This window comes from Neomonachus schauinslandi, chromosome 11 (genome assembly GCF_002201575.2).
Source record: "Neomonachus schauinslandi chromosome 11, ASM220157v2, whole genome shotgun sequence".
NCBI classification, from domain to species: domain Eukaryota; kingdom Metazoa; phylum Chordata; class Mammalia; order Carnivora; family Phocidae; genus Neomonachus; species Neomonachus schauinslandi.
This window is the reverse complement of record NC_058413.1, coordinates 3725470-3747124: the sequence shown is the minus strand read 5'-3', so window position 1 is coordinate 3747124 and position 21655 is coordinate 3725470. Positions and strand designations below refer to the sequence as shown.

The window sequence follows — 21655 nt, the reverse complement described above, 5'->3', positions numbered from 1 at the left end:
CTGAGTGACTTTAGTGATCGTGAGCATGAACCCTTTCCTAGCATGGCCAACCCCACACCCCCACCCCATTTAAACACCTCTGTTTTTTTGTTTTGTTTTGTTTTGTTTTCACTTGGGTCTGTTACTTCGAAGTACTTGGTGGCAAGCTTTCCAGTAGTAGGTGGGTGCTGGGATGAGGGACAGTGTTAATGGGGCAAAGCCCATATTGATATTTATATTCCTCAGCTCTGTGGGAGATCGAGGGAGGGCCTGAGCTGGGGGTCACATACCTTGGGGGCAGGAGTGCCACAGGCTGTCCTTTGAGAGCAGCGGGCATCTCTTTCCTAGGGTGGGCCAAGGGCAAAGTCCCCCTGGCAGGCATAGAGGGGCCTCTGCCCTGCCCGCAGAGCCAGAGCGCCAGACCGAGCCCCTGACCACACTGCAAACAAAATGCAGAGTGACCCGCCTGCCGGCACCCACCTGTGCCCTTCCGCCCATGCCACACGTGGCCTCTCAGCTGGCATGGTTGTTTGGGGTCTCCCCACCACAGGGCCTTTGCACTTGCTGGCCACCCTCTTTGCACGGTGGCTCCTCATCACTCAGGTCTCTGCTTGGCCGTCACCTCCCCAGATGGATCTTCTTGGTCAAAGTGTCCCCCGTTCCCCCACATCCCTCTCTAGCCCACTTCGCAGCTTGCTTTGAGAAATGAGCAGTGCTCAACCATCGGAAAGTAGGTATCTGTCCCTCATGTATGGTAAGGGGGCCTCCCTGGGGTTGGCTGCCCTGGCCCAGCAGTGAGACTGGCCCACCCTCCTCTCCCTGCCAGGGCCAGCACCAGACTGGCATTTAGGGGAGGTTAGCGGGGTCTGTAAGCGCAGAAAGGGGCGGTTGCGAGTGTGGGTGGCACCAAGTAGGTCCTCCCCACTCTCAGTGAGACAGCACCACCTGCATGCCACAGCGCGTGGCCACCACGGCATGTCCTCGAGGACGGAGCGAGGGAGTGGGACCCAGGGAGGAGGGCCTGGCACTGGACAGCGGTGAGTGTTTCCCACGGCCAAGGGCTCACCCCTCTGACCAGGACTGGAGTCCCAGCCTCGTCCTCCTCAACAGCGTCTCCTGCAGGACCCCAGACACAGCGTGGGCTCCCTCGCCAGGAGCCTGCCTGGTCCCTCTCGCCTACACCACGTCAGGGGCTGGAGCTCGCGACCCCTGCAGCTGGCCTGCCTCAGGGACCCGAGCTTCTTGCACTGTCTGGCTTACAAGGTTCTCTGCGAGGGGCCAGGGCAGGAATGGGCACCCCTGTTTTACGGGGAGAACCAGGCCCAGAGGGGCAAAGGAACCACCCCGTCCCTGCACAGGTGAGTGAGAGGTGGAGTCAGATTTGAACTCGGGTCTGTCTGACTGCTGGGCCCTTGCTCTGAACAGTAGGACGCCATGCTGTGTGACCTCGGCAGATGGCTTCACATCTCTGAACTGTTTCCTCATCAGCAAAAGGGGTACCTCTGAGGATAACCGTGAGGCCCGAGCAAGAGAGCATGTGGCTGTGAGCCACGGCCGGCAGGACTCGAACCCCCGTTCCCGGCCGCAGCCCCTCCTCCCCCTTCACCCCAGCGCCTCCTGAGTCACATGGGGGTTATGTCTAGGCGGAGGAGGGCTGCCTGCCTCCCTCTGCCAGGGAGAAGCTACTGGACTGCAGACAAAGCCCAAACGGGGCCTGGCTCGGATGCAAACCCAGCCGTGCGTGCCCAGCGCAGGCCCCTGGCTCACGGAGGGCCGTGCGAGATCAGACACCGCCAGCGCCCTGTGGCCGCCATGCCAGCATCAGTCAGGCGGTGCGGAGAGCCCAGGCCCAGAGGAGACCGGGGGCCTGTCTCACTGGAAGGGGGGGCTGCACATCAGAACTTCCAGCGCTCATGGCTGGGCCAGAGTCCCCTGCCTGGCACCGCCCTTGGGGGTGTAGCTTTGAGGAAGGTGCTGGCCTGGCTGGCCACGCTCTACATGGCCCCACCCCTGGGGGAGGGTGGGAGTGACAGGTGAGGGCACCAGCCCTTGCCCTGCCCTGCCCCTGCCCGGGGAGGGGCCTCTGACAACAGCCGCTCAGTGTCCCATTGGAAAAGCCTTTGTGCATCTCTTGGGGCCTGGTTAGGGAAGCCCCCATGTGGGACAAGCAGGGGCTCTGACCTCTAGCAGGTGGCCTCAGGCAGGGCTGGCGATAAATCTTAATGCCATTCTCCCCCCGGGGAGGACATCCAAAGGGCCAAGCATTCTCCTCTTGCGTTCCGACATTTGAAGAAGCCGCCAGGGGAGGAAGGACTTGACGGGCGCCGGAGGCACACGAGTGGAGGAGGAATCACAGTGTCCACTCTAAAGAGGCAGAGACCCCAAATATCCTTTCTCCTTTTCCCCTTCTCCTCGTCTCTCTCTTTGCCTGTTGTGTCACTGCTTGGAGCACCCATGTGTCTGAAGTCTGGCCAATAGGAGGTAAGCGAGGCTAGTGGGTGTGGCTTCTGGGAGATGTCCTGAGGTGGGGATGTGCCTGTCTTCTTTGCTGTTGTTGAGTGGAATGTGGTTGGAATGGCTGGAGCCCAAGCAGCCATTTTGTACCATGAGGTCAAAACCATTAAAATGAAAATGAAGGGAAGAAATGGGAGGAAGCTGAGTCCCTCATGAATGTGGAGCAGCCTCATCACCCTGGACCTCTTTTACATGAGAGATATACACTTTTATCTTGCTTAGAGTACCTTTATCTTAAGTTTTCTGACCTTTGTAGCTGAGTGAATACTCAAGAGTGAAAACAGATACCCTAGGAGGTTCAACTGGGGAAAGATGAGCTATAAAGTCCAAATCCATTTGATTCAGAAGGCAACTTCGAGGTAGGCATGGAGGGGCGGTGAGCATTGGAGGACCCAAGCTGCTGCTAACAGGGCCAGGGATGCCCCAGATGAGGTATTGGTGAGCTTTGGTGAACTGTGACCTCCCACTCCAGACTGTCTCCTTCCAGCAGGACGCAGGGGCCCCCAGACAATGATGCCTACATTTCAGTGGCAGTGACTTTCTCCAGACCCACGCACCTGGGTGGAGGTAGCCCTTCCTTGCCCAGCTCTCCACAAGCCCTCTAGCCCAGAGAGAAGGACGTGTTAGGCAGAGGGCAGTCGTGCCTCCCAGGGCCATTGTCTGTTCCCAGGGCAGCAGGCACAGCGACCGCTCAGACCCAGCTCCTGGGCTAAGCTCATGCCTTGCCATGAGGGACTTGGGGCTTTACCCCTGAGGCTCAGTCTCTCCACCTGTAAAATGGGGATCATAATGGCCAGCCTTGCAGAGTGGCTGGGAGGATTCAGTATGGTGATGGGTGAGAAGCACCCAGCCCATAGCGAAGTGCTTTAAGTGCTAATGTGCTAAGTGTGAACAACTGGGGAGGTATCCTTGCAAATCAGGACTTGTGAATACTAGTGTATCAGCACGAAGGCTGTTCACACACAGATTGCTGGGCCCGTCCCCTGGGGCTCTGATTCAGCAAGTCTGGAGTGGGGCCCAGGAAGGCATTTCAAGCTAAATCCCCGGTCAGGAGACCACATTTTGAGAACCAGTGGTTCAGACAAAACTGAAATCGAGTCCTTCCTCAAGACCGCCTGAGCCCAAGCCGTGTACCAGAGCCAGGTGGTTGGGTTTGAATGCGGGCTCCAACCCTTGGAAGCTGTGTGACCTTGGGCAAGTAGCCTCCCTCCTCTGAACCTTTGGCTCCTCATCTATCACCTGGGAAGACTTAGAACCCCACTCTGTGGAGATCTATCAAAGTGACGGGGCACCGAGCCAGACAAGCTTCTCTTCTTCCTCTCGACCTCCTTCCCCTCCTATTATCATCACTGTCCTCATTTTGTGCGGACGAATGCGTGCTCAGCAGGGCGGGGTGCGGCTTTCTGTCTCCCATCCGGTCAGCAAGAGTGGGTACCTGCTATGTGCCCTGCTCGGGACCCAGGCCCACCACCTGCCCCTTGCCGTGCCCTGGCCCTTGTGCCTGGGGAGGGGGCCCTCTGCCCTCCGAGGGACATCCTCCGTGGCCATGCGGGGATGGTCAGGCATGGATGGGGCCGCCTCCCCAGGGTTAGTCAGTCCTGAACTGATGACCAACTCCTCCCCGACTGCCTGGCCATGGTGACCCAACAGGTGTTGCCAACAGGTCACCAGCAGGGGCACCACAGTGGCTTCCTGGGCTTGGGCAGACCCGTGGGGTTGGTCCTCAGCTGGGCCCACCTGGAGCTTGTTGCTGAGGCCACTGCCATCTGCTGGTGGGCTGCGGCACTGCAGGCAGGGTACCCTCCTCAGACCACTTGGGACAACCCAGCTGCCCCATCCCCACTTGTCCCCAAAGCGTGGGGAGGGCCTGACCAGCCCAACCATCACGGAAGGGCTTGCCAACGTGGCTGTGACAATCAAATGTATTGGGATATAGTCTGCATGCCAGACAATTCGCCCATATAAGGGGCACGATTCAGTGGGTTTGGATTCACAGCACTGTGTGCCATCACCACCTCCGTGTTAGACATTCCCATGCCCTAAAAAGAAACCCTGTACCCATTGTCCATCCTCCTATTTCCCCCAACTCCCCCCAGCCCTAGCCACCATCTGCCTACTTTCTGTCTCCGTGAATTTGCCAATTCTGGACATTTCACATAAATGGGATCACAAGTATGTGGCCTTCGCTTGGCACACAGTGTGTTCCAAGTTCATTCGTCTTGTAGGGTGTATCGGTACATCTTATGGCCAAATCCTGTTTCTTTGTGTGGCAATAACACATTCTGTTTATGCATTCATCAGCCGATGGATCTTTGGGTAGAGGAACCCATTCTCTAGCTCCTATGAATAGTGCTGCCACAAACACGTGTGTGCAGGTTTTCGTGTGGACGTATGTTTTCAGTTCTCTTGGGTACATGCCTAGGAGAAGAAATGCTGGATCTTAGGCAACTCTCTGTTTAACACTTTCAAGAACGGCCGGACTGTTCTCCAAAGGGGCTGCACCATTGTGCCCACTCCTGGGTGTCCTGCCTGCCTGTCCTCGGGTACCACGTAGGGGAGTAGGGCAAGCGTTGGAGCCCGAGAGACCTTGGAGCAGCCCCGGGTGTGACATGCCCGTCGCTGAATGTGTGACCTTACAGAAACTGCTTAGTCTCTCTGAGCTGTTTTCTCTTCTGCAAAAGCTAACAAGAGGCTGTAGCAGATACTATCCATTTGGCTTCACTGCCCCATGGTCATGGACCCCAGCACTTCCATCACAAGCCCCTGGGTTTCTTTGCTTGAGGGGAGTGGGCCAGAAGTTCAGGGGATGACTGTTCTTTGTGAGCAGCCCTCAACCAAAGACGAACTTGGGTTGATGGATATCGGCCAGGTGCCTCCCCCCTCAGGTGGGTGATTGGTGGGGACCTGCAGTGAGTGTACAATTAACTAAACAATTATAGATGCTGTCCGGTTCGGCGAACAGAAATAACAAGGTATTGTGAGAAAAAATGAGGCAGGAGCCCAGTTTTCGATAGGGGAGTCACAGAAAGTATCTGAGGCAGTGACAGCCTGGTAAGTGAAGATGCAGAAGAGCCAGCCAGGTGAAGAGGCAACATATGCAAAAGTCCTGTGGCAGGGAAGAGCTTGGGACAGGTAGAGCAGTGGGGCTGGGGTGAGGAAAAGGAGAAAGAATGAGGGGCTCAGGAGGTACGAGGCAGGGATGACTAGAAGAATATCCTGGTGAAGAGATGACTCTTGACAAAGCCATTAAGCCCTGCATGTGCTTGGGGGTTCAGTCTGCTCTCCTGAGACAAGAATTTTGAGCTTTCGGGTAGACTTGTTTGTGCATGGTAAGAGTTCATGAAGCGGGGAGGTCAGAGAGAAATGTCCTGTAATGAAAAAGAAGCCCAGTCCTAAGAATCCAATGAGCAGGGCAGGGTTTCCCGGCCGGTACCCCCCTCACATATCAACCAGCATTCTTCTCGGGCTGGAGGGCAAGAGGCAGGGGCTCCAGGGAGGGCCCCACCCTCCTTGGAGAACCTGGGAGGTCCACCCTACTCGGTCCGGGCAGCCTGGCCTGGCCAGGGGCTCTCTGAGGCTGCAGGGCATGGTGAATGAGTGTGTAGGCTCTGGAATCCGCCGCCAGGGCGAACATCCCAAGTCTGGCCTGACCAGCCTTGCCATCTTGCCTATGTTCCGTACCCATTTTGGGGGTCAGGCTCCTCACTGAGAAGGTGGAGTTAGTAACCCCTGCCTCCCGGGGTTGTTTGAGGGCTACCAGTGTCGTTAGATGAGTTCGGAGAACATGCAAGGCACTTGGAATGGTCTGGCACTGAGTCTGTGCTTAACCAAGGGGAGCTCTTAATCACTCTTGCCATGACAGTCTGACCCATGCCAGAGCCAAGTGATGACATCACAGCCAACATAAGAGCCCTGCCAACTGTGTGCCAGGCACCTTCACTCTTTCACTGCTTGGAATCTTTGAGACAACCTTATGATAGTGGTGTCTTTATCGTCCCCATTGCAGAGGTGGAAACAAGCTCAGAGTGAGTAGAGCACCTTTCCTGGCCTCACAAGTCATGAACAGAGCACTGAGACTGGGTCGGTCTCAGTGGAGACCAGGTTGGCTTCACCTCAAGCACTGTGATCCCAAACAGCCCTTGCCAGGAAGCCAGCTCCCTTCCTGCCCCATCTCCTCCAACCATGCCCTCAGCTCTTCATTCTGGACCTTTCCTCTCCCCAGGGCAGCTCTGAAGGGGGTGAGGATGTTGTCAAGCTATCATCTATCTGGATGGTGGCTGGCTGATCACGAGGTTCTTGAAAATGGGGTTCTGACTGATGGTGTCCCACTGTCCTCACTAACAGGGAGCTGCCCCAGTTTTTCCTGAGTTTCTCCAGGTCACCACTCCCAACCTGCTACTTTAGAGCTGTGCCTCTGTCTTCCATAAGGCTGGGTGGGTGGATGGCTGGCTGGCTGGATCCATGGATGGATGGATGGATGAGTGGATGGATGGATGGATGGATGGATGGATGAATGAGTAGGTAGATCGGTGGATGGACAGATGGATGAGTAAGTGGATGGATGGAGAATTACAGCGCCATTCTCCTAAACATACAAAAGGTAGATAAATGTATTTATTTTGTCAGTGATAATAAATGAATGTATAAAATTTATATCTCGAACCCAGCCTGCCCAAGGCACAAGGTTTCCCAGGAATTCCCACCTTGCCATCAGTACTCCCTGTGTGCCCCTCACGAAATTTTGCATTCAAATAAGAACATGACAGAACAGGCGCCTTGGTGAGGTGCACTCTGTTCTTGGTGCATCTCCCAGCCCTCGCTAGAAAGAGAAGTGCCCAACCTCTCCTCCGTCCACTCATGGCTGTGCAGCTGTTTTGATACACCATTCACTGTTTGTGTCTCCTCAGTGGGTCCCGATGGCCCCTGTGGAAGCCCATTTGGCAGATGGGGACACTGAGGCTGGGGAGAGGCAGGGGCCAATCCTGGCTTCCCACGATCAATCATCCAAGACAGTGGTTGAATCAGTGGGTCCAAATCCAACACCTCTACTGCCTCTTTTCTCACCCCAATGCTCCTCTCCCCACAGTCCCCTAGGGAGGTGTGCACAGCCAGCTCAGCCCGGGGGGCTCAGGCACAAGTGTGCGCCACCCTGGCATCCAGTTATTGTAGTCTGAGAGGGGATGGGGTCAGCTCTGGGGCTGCTATATCTGGCTCGGCCCTGGAATGTGGCCGGGGCAAGGTCCCCCTCCGATGGCTGGGCGCTAATTATAGATCTACTTGTTCACCTTTCCGAGTCCTTCAACCCCTGGGGAAGCGGGAGGTCTCTGAACCTGCGGGGAGGTTCAAAGGCCCACCCCGAGTGGCCAAAGCTCGGTCACCCAGAGAGAGCCGCCAGGGGGCCAGGCAGCGGGTCCTTGGTCTGTTGGCTTCACACGGGCAGGTGGGGGAGTGCGCGGGGCCTGGGCAAGCAGAGCAGCTCACAGCCTCCAAGGCCACCTGCCGCCTTCCCGTCAGCCCTGCGCAGGTGCGGGTGACTGGCTGACCACTCCTTAATTTATTCAGCGCTGTTTATTGAGCATCTTTGATGCTGCCAACTCCCTACTTCCAGCAATCCGGGTGTTGCAGTGTTGTTTGCTGGGTTTTGTTTTTGTTTTTGTTTTTGTTTTACCATTTTATCCACTTCTAAGTGTGCAATTTCACGGCCTTAAGGAGTTTCACAGTCTTGCGCGACCACCACCACTATCTGCTTCCGTACTTTTCGTCTTCCCAAACGGAAGCTCTGTCCCCATTAGACACTGCCTCCGCGTCCTCCTCCTCCCCGGCCCCGGCGCCCACCGTCCGCCCTCTGTCTCTCCAGATGTGACTCCTCTCTGCTGTGAATGGTATCACCCAGCATTTGTCCTCCTGCTCATTTCACGGAGTATCATGTCCTCAGGGTTCATCCGTGTGGTAGCAGGTGTCTGCACTTCTTTCTTCTTTAAGGCTGACTACTATTCCGCCGTGTAGATGGACCACACTTTGCTCATCCAACCATCTGTCAATGGACACTTGGGATCTCCCACCTTTTGATTATCACAAACACACAGCTATGAACGAGGGTGAGCAAATACCTGTTGGAGTCCTTGCTTCCAGTACATTCCAGTGTATCCCCCAAAGCGGACTTGCTAGGTCACATGCTTATTCTGCATGTGACTTTTTGAGCAACTGCAATCCTGCTTCCCACAGCAGCTGCCCCACTTACACCCCCATTCTTGCATGCTCTTGACCCAAAGTCCCAGAGACTCTCAAAAGCAAAGACCCTGCTCCAATCCCTTCACCCTTCTTCCTCCCCTCCCATGCCCCCCTGCCCGGGCAGGTGGGGGGGTGACAGCAAAGTCAGGAGAGGGCGACAGGCTGTCTTCACTGGAGCTTCCGGGGCACCCTGTCCTGGCTCAGACAGCATGTTCTCATGGGGCTGTGGGCGCCCAGTCTCCAGCCTCTGCCCCCTCCAGGCCCACGCAGGAGGGTCCAGGCCAAATAGTGAAGGGTGCCAGGCTCACGAGGCCCCACCCCCATCCAGATTTCCTTTTCTGGGAAATCCTACCTGCATACCCCCCGCCCGGCCTCCATAGGATGCCCAGGAGCCTTGCGTCTGCCAAGAAGAGGAGGCAGGGCAGTGACTAACATGGGAGCTGCAGGGGACGCGGAGGATCTGGGGCCTCCTTAGTGTCCCTGGGGTCACAGACCTCTGTCCGGCTCAGCCCTATCTCGGTGGGGGCCGTGTGATAAAGCACTGGGTGTGGACAAGGATATCCCTGGGGGTGCCAAGGCAAGAGTCACACCCAGGGCAGAACCTCACCAGCCTCGGAGTCCTGCAGACTTGTGAACTGGACGGAAGGAAGCCAGGGAGGCCAGGGAGGTGGGTGGCCTGGCCCCCTGCACCGGGGGGCCTCCTGGGGGCCAGACCAGGCGTCGCAGCTAGGGAGGCAGAGCCTGTAACTGGCCCTCAAGCCCCCACCCAGGAGCTGTGTGCCTTCGGACACGTCCTGCCTCCTGAGCCTTGGCTTTCCCACCTGTGAGGACGCTCTGGTACTTGCCACACAGGGTGAGCACCCCCCACCCTCAGGGTGCTCTTGGGCACAAGACTCAGTAAGGGGGCTTACTGACTGGGGGGCGGGGCTGGATTCCACTGCATTTACCTACGAGCTTTTAAACTGACCTTCGATCCTTTTCCCCTTTTGGGTTCATTCTCACTGCTTAGAAAACACTAAGCTGGTTGAGGAGAGCGCCTGGGGTTGAAGAGGAGAAAGGGATGGGATTGCTTGTGCAGGTCTCCCTTTGAAGCCCTCTGTGACCCCATCCTTAGCACCCCAGGACCGCCCAAGGCCCGGTTAGATGGGCCTGGAGTCAGCAGTGTGGTGGCCCCTTCTCAGCTGCTGCCCCCTGAGCCCTTGCCAGGGGGGCCAAGGCCTTCAGCCTGGGGGCCTACTCCCTCCTTGTCAATTGACAGAAGCAGGGTCCCCCTCATTTGGGGGCCCACCCAAGTGACCAGGCAGCGAAGGACTCCTGTCCTCTGTAACAGCATCCCACAGACCGGGCAGCTTAAAGAAGAGGGATTGACTGTCTCCGGGTCCTGGAGACTGGAAGCCCACGATTCAGGGCTGCCTCCTGGGGAGGCTGGGAGGGCGAGTCTGGGCCAGGCCTCTGCACCGGCTGCTGCTGGTTTGCCGGCGATCTTTGCCATTCTCTTAGGCTTGCGAAGCTCTCACCCTGCCTCCGCTTCCACGTTCACACGGCATCTCCCTGTGTTCAAGTCTGTCTCCAAATTTCTCCCTCTTCCAAGGACACAGTCGTAATGGATCGGGGCCCACCTTACCCCAGTGGGACCTCATCTCTGCTTGATTATATCTGCAATGACCCTATTTCCAAATAAGGCCAGCTTCTGAGGTCCCGAGTAAGTCCCCCTAACTGAGGTGAACTTTGGGAGATGCAATTCAACCCGTAACTCCCTCCTAACCCAGGCCCGAGGTGAAGCTGCTTGGGCTACCGACGGGTCCGGACTGACCCGAGCACAGCCCGCCCGCTGCAGAAAACACATTCTCCTCGCCAATCTGTTTTAAATATTAAGCACCAGTGCCTGGATGTCTCCTTTCTTCTTTAGGGAGCATCTGTCAATAGCGTTGCAATGAGGGCTGGGTGGGTATGATGCTGCCACACCTTCCCTGCTATATTCCCAGGGCACGGTCACCACCTGAACCTGCGTCCTCATTGGTGACTTGGGAGCCATGTTGGCCCTGGCTCCGTCCCATCCCACATCCCTCACCAGCGCTGCCCGCGAAGTCCCAGAAAAGTGAGCCACTGCCCATGCCCTGTAGCTCTCACTCAGGTGACCCCCCCCCACTGCCATTGTCAGGGGAGCAGGGGTGGGGGCGCAGGGAAGGCACCCGGTCCAAGACGGACCTTGGCCACCTACTGGCTGAGGACCTGGGCAAATCACGTCTCCTCCCTAAGCCTCCAAGTCTGCTTTCTTAGGCAAAGACAGGAACGCTCAAGGCTTTGGTGGCAGGTTGCAGCAAGGATAAAGGAGTTCAGAGAGTCCTACCTGGCATCCAACACAGACGTTCAGGACTGTCCACGGAGAAACACACAGCTGCACGATGGAGGGACTTGTTTTGGAGTTCTCAACAAAGTAAACCAGTTCCTCTCCCCCCCCCCCCCCCCCGCCTCGTGTGTGCACACACACACGTATGTACAGTCCAGCCAGAATAGGAACACACACACACACACACACACGTGCATTAGCCTCTTCTTTCCATGCACACAAACCACCTATTGGTTTCAAAAAATAGCAATTTTCCAAACCAGGGGATTAAAATGCATCCTTAGCTTGATTCCTCAGAATACAGTCTTATATTTTAAAACAGTGATTTGGCACAGATGCTGCTATCCTCCCAAGCAAATATGTTTCCAGTAAAAACTGCAAGTGTCTCCTCAGGCTGCGTTATAATCTATTAAATAACAAAGTAGAATAAAATACTTCAATGTTTCGGTTACACAAACGCCCACTCGTCCCACAGTGGAGCTGCAGGGAGGCTCCTGAGGCAGCCGTCGGTTTTCCCCGTGGGCGAGGGGGCGCCTGGCCAACGGAAGCCCACAAAGGTGCGGATTGAAAGCAGCCCTCCCTCTGAGCCCCGACTCCCTTCTGATCTGACCCCGTTTGAGAGAAGCGGGGAGGGCTGGGGCTCCAGACACCAGCCAGGCAGAAGCAGGGGAGGGGCAGGGAAGGGGCCAGGACGGGGCCAGGCGGGCCGGTCGATGCTCTGCACCTGCTGGGCTGGCCGCTCGCCGGGAGCCCGCCTGGGGCCGGAGGGTGGACGGCCTTCTCTGCGCCGGGGCTGGCGATCTACGCACGGCCTCCCCGGGTCCGCTTCCTCTGCCGCCGCCGCCGGGGCTGGGTGCCCTCGCCGGGGGACCCGGGCACGCCGCCACGGAGCCCGGCCCCCCTCTGGAGCAGCCGCACCATCTCATGGTCCTTGTGGTCCAGCACGCGGGGCAGGAACAAGGAGGACTTCTGGGTGCGGCGCGTCTTGAAGCCCCTGCGGGGCCGGCCCTTGCCGTTCACGGACACATACCACAGTCTCTCGGCGCCGGGCTGACGCTGCGCCCCCGGGCCGCTGGGCATCGTGCGGTACAGCCGTGAGGCGTACGTGTTGTAGCCCAGCTCGTGGATCCGCTCCACGAACTCACACTCGGCGTTGTAGCTCTCCTGCGGGGGGCAGAAGGCCTCGGTCAGCCGCTGGGGAGGCCACGGAGGCCCCCACGGAGGCCCCCACGGAGGCTGGAGATCAGGGTCTTGGGGACCGACTGTCCCTTTGCTAAGTCTCCCTCTCCTCCTCCCTCCTGCCCGGTCCAGCACTTATCTGACCCATGACACCCATGCCTAGGCTGTGCCCGTCCTCCCTCTGAGTCTGGTGGACTTGGCCTTCGGGGTCCAGCTCCTCTGCCAAGGTTTCCTGAGCCCCTGGGGAGAGTGCTCCCCCAGCTCTGTCCCCCTGGCACTGACTGGGGAGGTGGGGCATCCCGGCTCAGGGACGCGTGGCTCTCTCAGCAGAGCAGAGACGGGGCCTGTCCTTGATCTCTGCTGGCGGCAGGGACATCGGCAGGACATCTGGACACAGGAGGAGGATGGTGCCCCAGACTGCTCTCAGAAAATGTGCATGAAAGAGAGAAGAAATGGACACTGGGATTTGGCTGGGTTTTCATGAGCCTGGCTTCTCCATTACACTTGAGTTTAGGTCCTGGCTCTGGGCCTTGAACTCGGAGAGGGGCTGTTTTGGCCTCGTGGTCCTTGCCCCAGGCACATGGAGCAAAAACCAGGAGCCCAGCCCCAAGCCTGTGCTCAGCAAGGGCACAGACACTGTTGTTGTCAGGGCGGCTCAGGGGTGGGGGCGCCCGCACAAGTGGGGTGTGGAGGAGACCGCTTCAGAGGCAGAGACCAACAGGGACCCGTGTGCTTCTGGGACAGGCTGGGAGGCGTGGGCTGGGTCTGGGTCTCTGCCTTCTCAGAGACAGGCATCCAGACGGAGAGAGGCAGACTCGTAACTCAAGGGGCTTTCACCAACGTCCCTTGGGCCACCTTGTGGAGTGCCTCCAGGTCGGGGGGGGGGCGTGAGTCTGACTTACACCAACCCAGGTGAGGCTTCGGTCTGAGCTGTAGGCAGGTGGGCATGCCAAGCACCCCCGGGGCTTCCCTCCTCACCCCATGCCAGGGGGCAGGGCTGGGGGCAGGGGGAGGTGGGCAGAAGGAGCCCAAGACCCTCATGTCTCCATCTGCGGAGGGGAAAGGGGGCTGCTACTGAGTGCAGGTGGCCCAAAGGGCCCTGGGCCCATTCTCAGGGGGGCACAGGCTGGTTGGGGCCTGACCCACGGAAGGGACAGCATGAGACCTGGAAGGGCCACAGGATGCACAATGGTCAAACACCAAATACCTCCTCCTTGATGACATCCAAGTCCAGAGGGAAGGGTGGGGGCTCCCATTCAACTGAAAGAGGGAGCTGCCTCTCCCCATAACCTCACCCTCTCTCTGCTGTCCCACCCCTCGGGGGGTGCCCAGAATGCCTGACAAAGACCAGGCCTGGAGTGGTGGCAGACCCCAAATTCCAGAGGGTTATGATGCTGTTCTGGTCTGTGCTCAAGGCCTCATATGTAGTGTGGGGATCAAGGGCCATCTGGGGGTGAGCGGCTGGGCTCAGGGCAGACCCCCATGTCAGGCGGCTACGTTGGTGTCTGGTCCCCACACTCAACCATCAGGAGAGAGCAGGCTCTTCTCCCCAGCCTCTCTGTCCCATGGCTGAGGCCCAGGAACCAGGAAGCCAAGGGTTTTCTTGCTGTGGGACAACTGAAGGGACCCAGTCTTGCGAGCCTCCAAGAGTGAAGAGTGCAGGCCCTCCAGAGGGGGGGTCCTGGGGCAGGTAGAGCTTGCATCTTTAGGGGCTCGTAGAGAGGTCAGGATGACCAAGAGGAGGGTATCGGCTCAGGGCCAGGGTCACAGACGCCAGGGGACCCCAGGTGAGACGGTGGCAAGAGTTCCCAGTGCCTCTCTGGGTCCTGCTGTCCCACCCCAGACCCTGTGCTCTACAGGGCCTTCCCCCAGTCACTCCCACCCACCAGTGCCACCTGCCGAAACTCTACTTGTCACTACCCGACCTCAATCTTGGGGAGCCTGCACTTCCTTCTCAGGCTCTGCCAGCACTGGGAGCCGCTCCAGAAAAGCCGGCCCGGGGTGGTGTGGAGGTGGCTGGCAAGGCTGCCCTCCCCAGTTGGTCCTGAGCCCCAGGGGACCAGGCAGGGGTGCGCAGGGAGGGCGGGAAGGTGGCTGGCTGCAGGCAGCATGGTGAACATGTCGAAGGTGTGAGGAGGAAGCCGGCTGACAGGTACCTTCCCGATGAGGTGACATTTAGGAGAGAGTCATTAGGGAGAGGTGGACTTTTCTGATGGGGGCATTCCAGTCTGGAGAACCCAGCAAGGTTCCAGAGGCTGCAGTGGGAATGATGGTGGAAAGTCGGAGCAGAAGGCGGTCTGGGCAGCTCTCCTGGGGGCCAAGGCACCTGGGGGATAACTTGTGGGGGATGGGGAGCTCCACGACACTGGAGGCCACGACAGCAGTGGATTCACAGTTGAGTGAGATCCTGAAGCAAACACCTAGCGGAGAGTGTGACCTACGGTAAATGCCCACGGCACTGGTGAATGAAGGAATAAATGCCTGATGGATGGATGGATGGAAGGAAGGAAGGAAGGAAGCCATTGTTGCAGCTTCTCAGCGACAGCAGACACAGGTAGACTCTGACCCACTGGGATCCCCCAGGTCATGTTTTGTTTTGTAACCCAAAGCCCTGGGCCTGCCCCCACCCCCCCGGGAGAGGTGTCAAAGTCCTTAGACTTCCCCTTCTGATTCAGCCCTCCCTGCCCAATCTATGAACTTCCTCGGTGTGGATGGAGGGCCCTCCGGGACCAGCAAGACCTGCATCATCACTGCCAAGAACAAGAACTCCTCACCGGGGCCCCTCTGCATAAGGAACAGGGGTGTCTGTAGGTGGTCTAAGGTCATTTGAGGAACAGAAAGTCCATTCTGCCCACTGGGCGCCAGGGGCCCAGGGCTGAGGCTTTTGGAAACCACAGTCCACCTCAAGAAAAAGTCAGACCAGCCCCGGGCCTGAGAGTATGTCCTTATAAGCCACGACTGGTGTCTGCAGACTCTGGGAACACCTGCAGGAAACGCTGGAAACCAGAGGGTCCCTGGCTTCTATTAAGCAGCCCCTGGGTCAGAGAAAACAAATGGGCTCATTCCAACTCTTGCATTTCCTTTAGCAGAATAGCAAAAAAAAAAAAAAAAACCAACCCAACAACAACAACAACAAAACCCCCAAAAAACAACAACAAAAAAAACCTATGATAAAATAAGCAGCTTAAAGGAGTGTTTTCCTGCAACTCTTCCCTGATCACACTTTGCCCAACTTCCAGACAGGCAGGGAGAGGCTGGTGTGTGGCCCCTGCAAACAGGCTCAATGGAGAGAGGGGGCTGCAGGGAGAAGGTCCTCGGATTGTGTTGTCTAGGTTCCCTGCGGATGGAAAACCTCTCATTGCCCAAGGGGGTATCAGCCGAATTGCACGTAATGACTAGTTGGAGGTAGCAAATTTCCTGGTTACATGCATTTGACTCCATGCATCCCCGCCCCGGCCCTTGGGGGAAGGACATTGCCAATGCCCACGGAGTCACAGGACCCTTTTTCTGTTGTGGGGGCCCCAGGCGGTATACAGACTGGGTTCCAAATCTGTGTGCCTGGGACACGGGTCCTGTGTCCCTTCCTCTAGGTTGGGTCCTAAGAACTAACAGCTCTTGCCTTTCCACCCTGGGGAGAACTGGACGTGCCATGTCCTGCTTCCCCGCCCCCCAACCCCTCCAGGAGTGCTCTGCTTGAGCCCACAGAGAAGCTTTGCCCAATACACAGTCACGCTGTGCCCCAAGGCTCACCAGGTCCATTTATATCGGTGGAAACTTGGGGGTAATCTCTGCCTTGCTCTCAGCGACCTTGAGGGAAGGGCAGTAGTAGGGAACAGAAAAGGTCTGGAGGAACATTTTCTAACCCAAGGGCACTGGAGAACTTAAGACAAGTCTCACCCCCAGGGGGGTCCTCCCCGTGGGCCATGCTCCAAGCCAGCCAACCTGGCAGCTGCCTCCTACAGAAGCAGCTGGAACAGCACTGGGTGTCAAGACCCAGGGCCTGAGATTCTGGTCCCAGCTGGGGTCCTGCAGGTCCCCATGCTGCTGGACAAAGCATTTTGCTGCCCACGTCCCCTCTGTCCCCCGATGAGATGTCCAAGGGAGATGGCTGCCCCACACATGAGTGCCCGCGTGAGAGGTCGGACTCACCGAAGCATAGAGCCGCCCCCTCTTGTTCATGGCCAGGTACCGCCCCGAGAAGAGCCCCTTGATGGCCACGATGCCCACCTCCACCGCTGTCATCTCCAGGATACCTGGGAAGAGTCGTGAAGGCTCATCACTCCCCGCACCTCCCACCCAGCCCAGTGCCGGGGGCTGAGGGCCCAGGCTGGGTGAGGTGAGGGCACCACACGCTCAGGTGGGGCGGGGGGGGGGGGGATGACCTGGGAAGTTCAGGGGAAGGAGAAGTCACTGGATGGAAGGTGAAGCAAGGGGAGCATCAGGGAAGGCTGCCCCAAGGAGAAGAATTCAAATACAACTGCCATCTCTACGTGCTGAGTGCCAGGTGCTAAGGTCCTGCAGGATGTCAGTTTCGTGATCTGACAGACCAGTGAGCTGAGACTGCTGAGGTTAGGTGACTTTCCCAAGACCACACATATGTGTGTGAGCTGGAATTCAAACCTGGGCTGCAGACACCAGTGTCCGAACTCTCCAACGGCACAGCCCCTGCTAAAGGGTCTGAGGAGTCTGGGGCAGGGGCGAAGCTGGGGCCCTTGATGAAGCCAGTGGATAATATAATCCACGCAGTGCATTGAGGGGGCCACCCAAACTCACTGGCAATGGACCCGGGCAGGAAATAATTGTCCAGGGCAGGGTCCAAGCGGGATACAGGCTCTTAGCAAGAAGCGGGGTTAGACGCTGGAGCTCACCGAGGGAAGCTGCCCTAGGCTTTCCCACTCCCCACTGCATGTAAGGAAGTTTCAACCTCCCCTAGCCTTCCTTCTGGATGCAGGAGTGCTTTTTCACCAGAGGTCCTGCAACAAAGGCCCGAGTGGGGCCATTGTGCCCCCCCCAGAAGGGCTCCAAGGGGCGCTGGAGCGACAGCGATGCCCTCTGGGGTGGGGGGCTCTCTGGGCATGCCCCTGGCCCCCAACATGGCAGCAATCCCAGGGCCCAGACGCCAGAGAAGCAAGCGTCTAGATGCAGGACAGGCGCAGCCGCAGACGCGCTGCCCTCCTCTGCCTCCAGGCTGCCTGCCTTGGATACCCCGAAAATGTTGATGCTCTGTGACTCCGAGGGGGAGACTGGATTTGGAGAGCACCGGGGTGTTGCTGTTAGAGGAGCAGGGGCGCTCCGGCAGCCCCATCCTGCGCACAGGGACGGGGGCGCGAGTCCCCAAGGCGCGGCTCCAGAGGCATCCTCCCACGACGCCCTCTCCCAGGCTGCCACTTTCCTAGAAGAAGCAGCGGTTTCCCGCCGCCGCCTGCAGTCCACCGCACGGCTTCCTACCCTCGGGGTGGGGGCGAGCGCCTTGGGATGCGGCAAAGGAGCCCCGGACCCTGGCCACGCTCCCATGCTCCCCACTGCGTTCTTGCCGCGCCGGGAGCTCGGGCCTCCTGCTCCCCATCAAGCCGAGCTGCTTCAGTCCCCTGGCTTCGCGCTCCTCTCAGGGAGGCTCAGCACGAGCCAGGGTCCCCGCGGCCAGAGGAGCCAAACCCTGGAGCCCCGCCGGACTCCGGCGCGAGCACCGTTCGGGCCGTGGGGCGGGGCGGGAGCATACCTGTGTCCCCAGACCCAGGCGGAGGTCCCTCCGTGCGTCTAACTCGTATCCCGCGGCCCCCCACCCCGAAGCGGCGCGCCCACCCTGCCTTTCGCTCTGCGGCCCAGGGCAGAGGCGCGAGGGCTGCGGTCTGGCCGGGGGGCATGGTTCTCTACCGGCGGCGGCAGCAGCCCAGGAGCCCCGCTCCGGCCCGGGGAGGGTCTTCCGCGTGGAGGCCGCGACTCGGGGCGGCCACCTGGGCGACAGCGATCAAGGAGGGCGGAGTGGCCGGCGGGGGGCCCCGGGGTCGGCAGGAGGAGGAGAAGTCGTCAAAATAATAAAGAAGATGATAAATACCACGTCCGGAGCCTTTTCTCCGAAAAACTCAAAGGGCTCGAACTTGTCAGGGCCACAGAACCCAGCCGAGCTGGGAGCCCCGGGGCTGCCGAGCACGCGTCCCCTCGGACTTGAGACCCCCAGCTCCCCTCGCGCTGCTCTCCCCGACGCGAGGAGACGGCAGGGGACCCCGGCGGGCGCCCTCCGGCCCGCTTTCCCGGGCACCCTTGGCGCGCCAAGCCCTCCCGGGCGCTCCTCCCCAGGGACCGCGCCGCCGCGCGGCGGGGCCCGACGCTCACTGTAGGCGCTGTTCTCCAGGCTGCCGTTGACGCGGCCGCTCGGGTGCAGCTGCAGGTGGTACTTGGTGGCGCAGTAGAGCTTGCGGCGCCGGGGCGCCCCGCCGAGGTGCTCGTAGACGCCGCCGCGGCCGCCCGCATCGCGGCGCAGCCGCGCCCCGGGACCCGCGGCGGGCCAGCCGGGCTCCAGGAGGCTGAGCAGCAGGATCCAGATCAGGCCCATCGTGGCATCGCGCCCGCCCCGCGGCGGCGGCGGCTGCAGGCGAACGCGGCGCCCATGGAGGGGGCGGCAGCCGGGCCGGGGCGAGGCGCTCGGAGGCGGCTCCCGCGCCAGGCCGTGCCGACTCGGGCTCCGCGTTGAGGGGGGGGGGGGGGGGGAGGGGGGGGGGAAAGAGGGGGGAGAGAGAGAGAGAGGCACCTCCTTTAATTTTCACCCAGGATCGGGTGAAATTTCCGTTGCTGCGCAAAGCGCTGAAAGAAAAGACGGTTCGGCAACAAAAGGCCGACGTGGTCCCCCGGCGGAGGCGCGGGAGGGGCGGGGAGCCCGGCGGGGCGCGGGGTTCGGGCCGGGTGCCGCCCGCGCACACTCGCCCCCAGCGCAGCGCCGTCGAGCCGCGGCTCCGCTCCGCCGCGCGCCCCGCGCCCCCGCGCGCCCTCCCGGCTCTGAAAGGTCCCTTCCCGCCCCTCCCCCGCCCCCTCCCCCAGGCCAATTATGCCTCCGAAAATTATAGACCGAGGCCTCGAGGCGGTCGCCCCAGGCCCTGTCACCCCCTCCCGCCCCCCATCAATCCCCCGGCACAATGGGAACGCCGCCGATGACTGATGTCCGCGAAAGCAACTTGCGGGGAAGTCGCGCTGACAAACGCCCATTAAAGGCGGCGCATAATGAAGGGGGCCGCGGAGGGCGGCGGAGGGGAGGGCCCGGGCCGCGGGCGCGCGTGGGGGACCCCCGGGTTGGGTCGGCGCCCCGGGCTCCCTGCTGGAGCCAGGACGCTGTCCTCGGCGGCCCGAGGCGTGGCGGGCCGGGCCGGGAGGTGCTCTGTGGTGTCGCGCATGGCGACCCCGCAGATCCCGAAGGCCGAGGCTGGCGCACGTCGGGCGGGCCTCGGAGGGTCCTGTCCCCGCTGCCGGCCGGAGAGGGGGCTGGGGAAGTGGGAGGGATTCGGGAGAGCCAGAGAACGGGGCACAGAGACAGACAGCCCCAGAGAGCAAGAGAGACCGCTGAGGAGAGAAAGACAGGGAGAAAGAAGAGGAGAGAGCGAGCGAGAGAGGGAGGGACATACCAAGAAGCAAAGACAGAGACGAGAGAGCCAGGGAATGATCTGAGAAAAGCCTGGAGAGTCTGGTGACCACAGAGAAAGGAGAGGAAAGAGGGGGGACGTGATGGGAGGGGGCGTATATCCGCGCTGGGGTGGGAGCAGCAGTGTAGATGCCCCTGGGTGGCCCCTGGACTGACTGGGGGCCCTATCCCCTAGGGACCGTTGTGAAGAAGGGCTGTGGATATAGTGTTGGGAAAAGCCACAAGCCCCGTCTCTTCTCTTGCTCCCTTGGCCTCCACCTCCAGCAGCCCCAGGGCCAGAAGCCGGTCACATACAGACATGCAGGCTCAAGTCAAGCAACGGAGCTCACCCACGGGGGCCAGGGGTCTATTGGGCTCCAAGTCTGGGGGCTCTGCGGTGAACTGGGTGGGCTGGCATCCCTCGTTCTTTCTACAGGCGTCAGGATTTGGGACCTGGGTCTTTCCCAGGGGAGGTTCAGGTGTGCAGGGTACCGGGGGGGACTCCAGTGAGCTGCAGGAAGGAACACACCCCATTGGGACATTTCTTACCATCCTGGCCTGACACAGTGAGCCCACCTCAGCATGCACAGTGCCCCAGTGGCCTTGGGTGGGTGGGTGCGGGGACTCTCAGGGCACCACCAGTACCTCAATCCCTGGGGACATGGCTCTAGGCCAGAGTCTGTCTAGTCAGAGCCCACGAACAATCTAAAGACCAGGCCACTGATGGTTAGAGCCCCAGACTCTGAATGAAGGTCCCTGCTTGACAGAGGATGGAGCACAGCCTCCAGGCAGCCCCCAGGCAGCCCCCAAGGACAGAGCCAAGAGGGGAACTTACTCACTGGGGCTCCACCCCCAGACCTGGCCTGGGATTACATACAGTAGCTCCTCAGCACATAGTCCTTGCATGAATGGATGGCTCAGCCACTTCCTAGGCATGTGACCTCGGCCGTGTAGCGTGGCCCCTCAGAGATGCTGACTTCTCGTGTATAAAATGCCTCCAGTGTAGTGTAACTCAGTAGAATTAGCCCCGCAAAGGTCTCTGCCACCGGATCGCACAGAGCACGCCCCAGCAGTAGGGGACCGTAGTTTCTTGTGCAACCAGGATGGCTTTGAGGGCGGAAGAGGATGGTGTTAGCAGTCATGCCGGGACAGCACACACCCACGGCCTGAGGTCCCGTCTGGAGGACCTGGCTGGCAACACGCATTTTTGTCGGGGTGACTTCTCCAAGGCAGCTAAGCTCCCTGGGCTGGCTTTTCTCCTCTCCCCTGGCGCCTGGCACCAGCGTCCACCCTGCAGTCAGAGGGAGCTGTCTAAAACCCCCCGCTGCCTTCTCCCCCTGCACCAGCTCCTGGAAGTGCCTGCACCCCAGTCCGCGGCCCCAACCTCTCCCTCCAGGCTCCAGCTTTTTCTCACCCAACCTTTTCATCTAGAGCTTCCTGCCCCCAGGGTTTCCTGGCCCAGGCAACCCCCCAGGCACCCCCTTGTGCCCCGGACTACCAGGCCCTCAGACACCCGGCCGGCTGAAGGAGGGATGCCTGATTTCGTGGTGTCTTCCTGATCTCATGCTCACAGTCGTGCTGGGGTGGGCTGGGCTGTGCTGGGACAGCTGCACCACCCACGTTACGGCGACCTCCGCCCCTCCCCCTCCAATATGGAGCCAGGTGGGGGGTGTGTAATGTGGTAATAGCGACCCTGTTAATTGCTTCCAAATGGTCACTGCTGCCATTTGACTAATTGGTCTCTTCCAGACCCCGGCATGGGCACCCCTAGGCCTGGTCCCAGCCCCCGCCTC

At 59.7% G+C, this 21655-nt stretch overlaps 1 protein-coding gene across 1 annotated transcript; it reads right to left on the bottom strand.

Annotated features, from left to right (window-relative positions):
- Positions 1-11875: 11875 nt before the first annotated feature.
- FGF3 (fibroblast growth factor 3) lies at positions 11876-18806 on the bottom strand. The gene is made up of 3 exons (XM_021685281.1): positions 18587-18806; positions 16403-16506; positions 11876-12238 (listed from the first exon to the last, which is right to left on the bottom strand). The coding sequence occupies exons 1-3, from the start codon at positions 18804-18806 to the stop codon at positions 11876-11878; spliced, it is 687 nt and encodes a 228-aa protein (XP_021540956.1).
- Positions 18807-21655: the final 2849 nt, after the last annotated feature.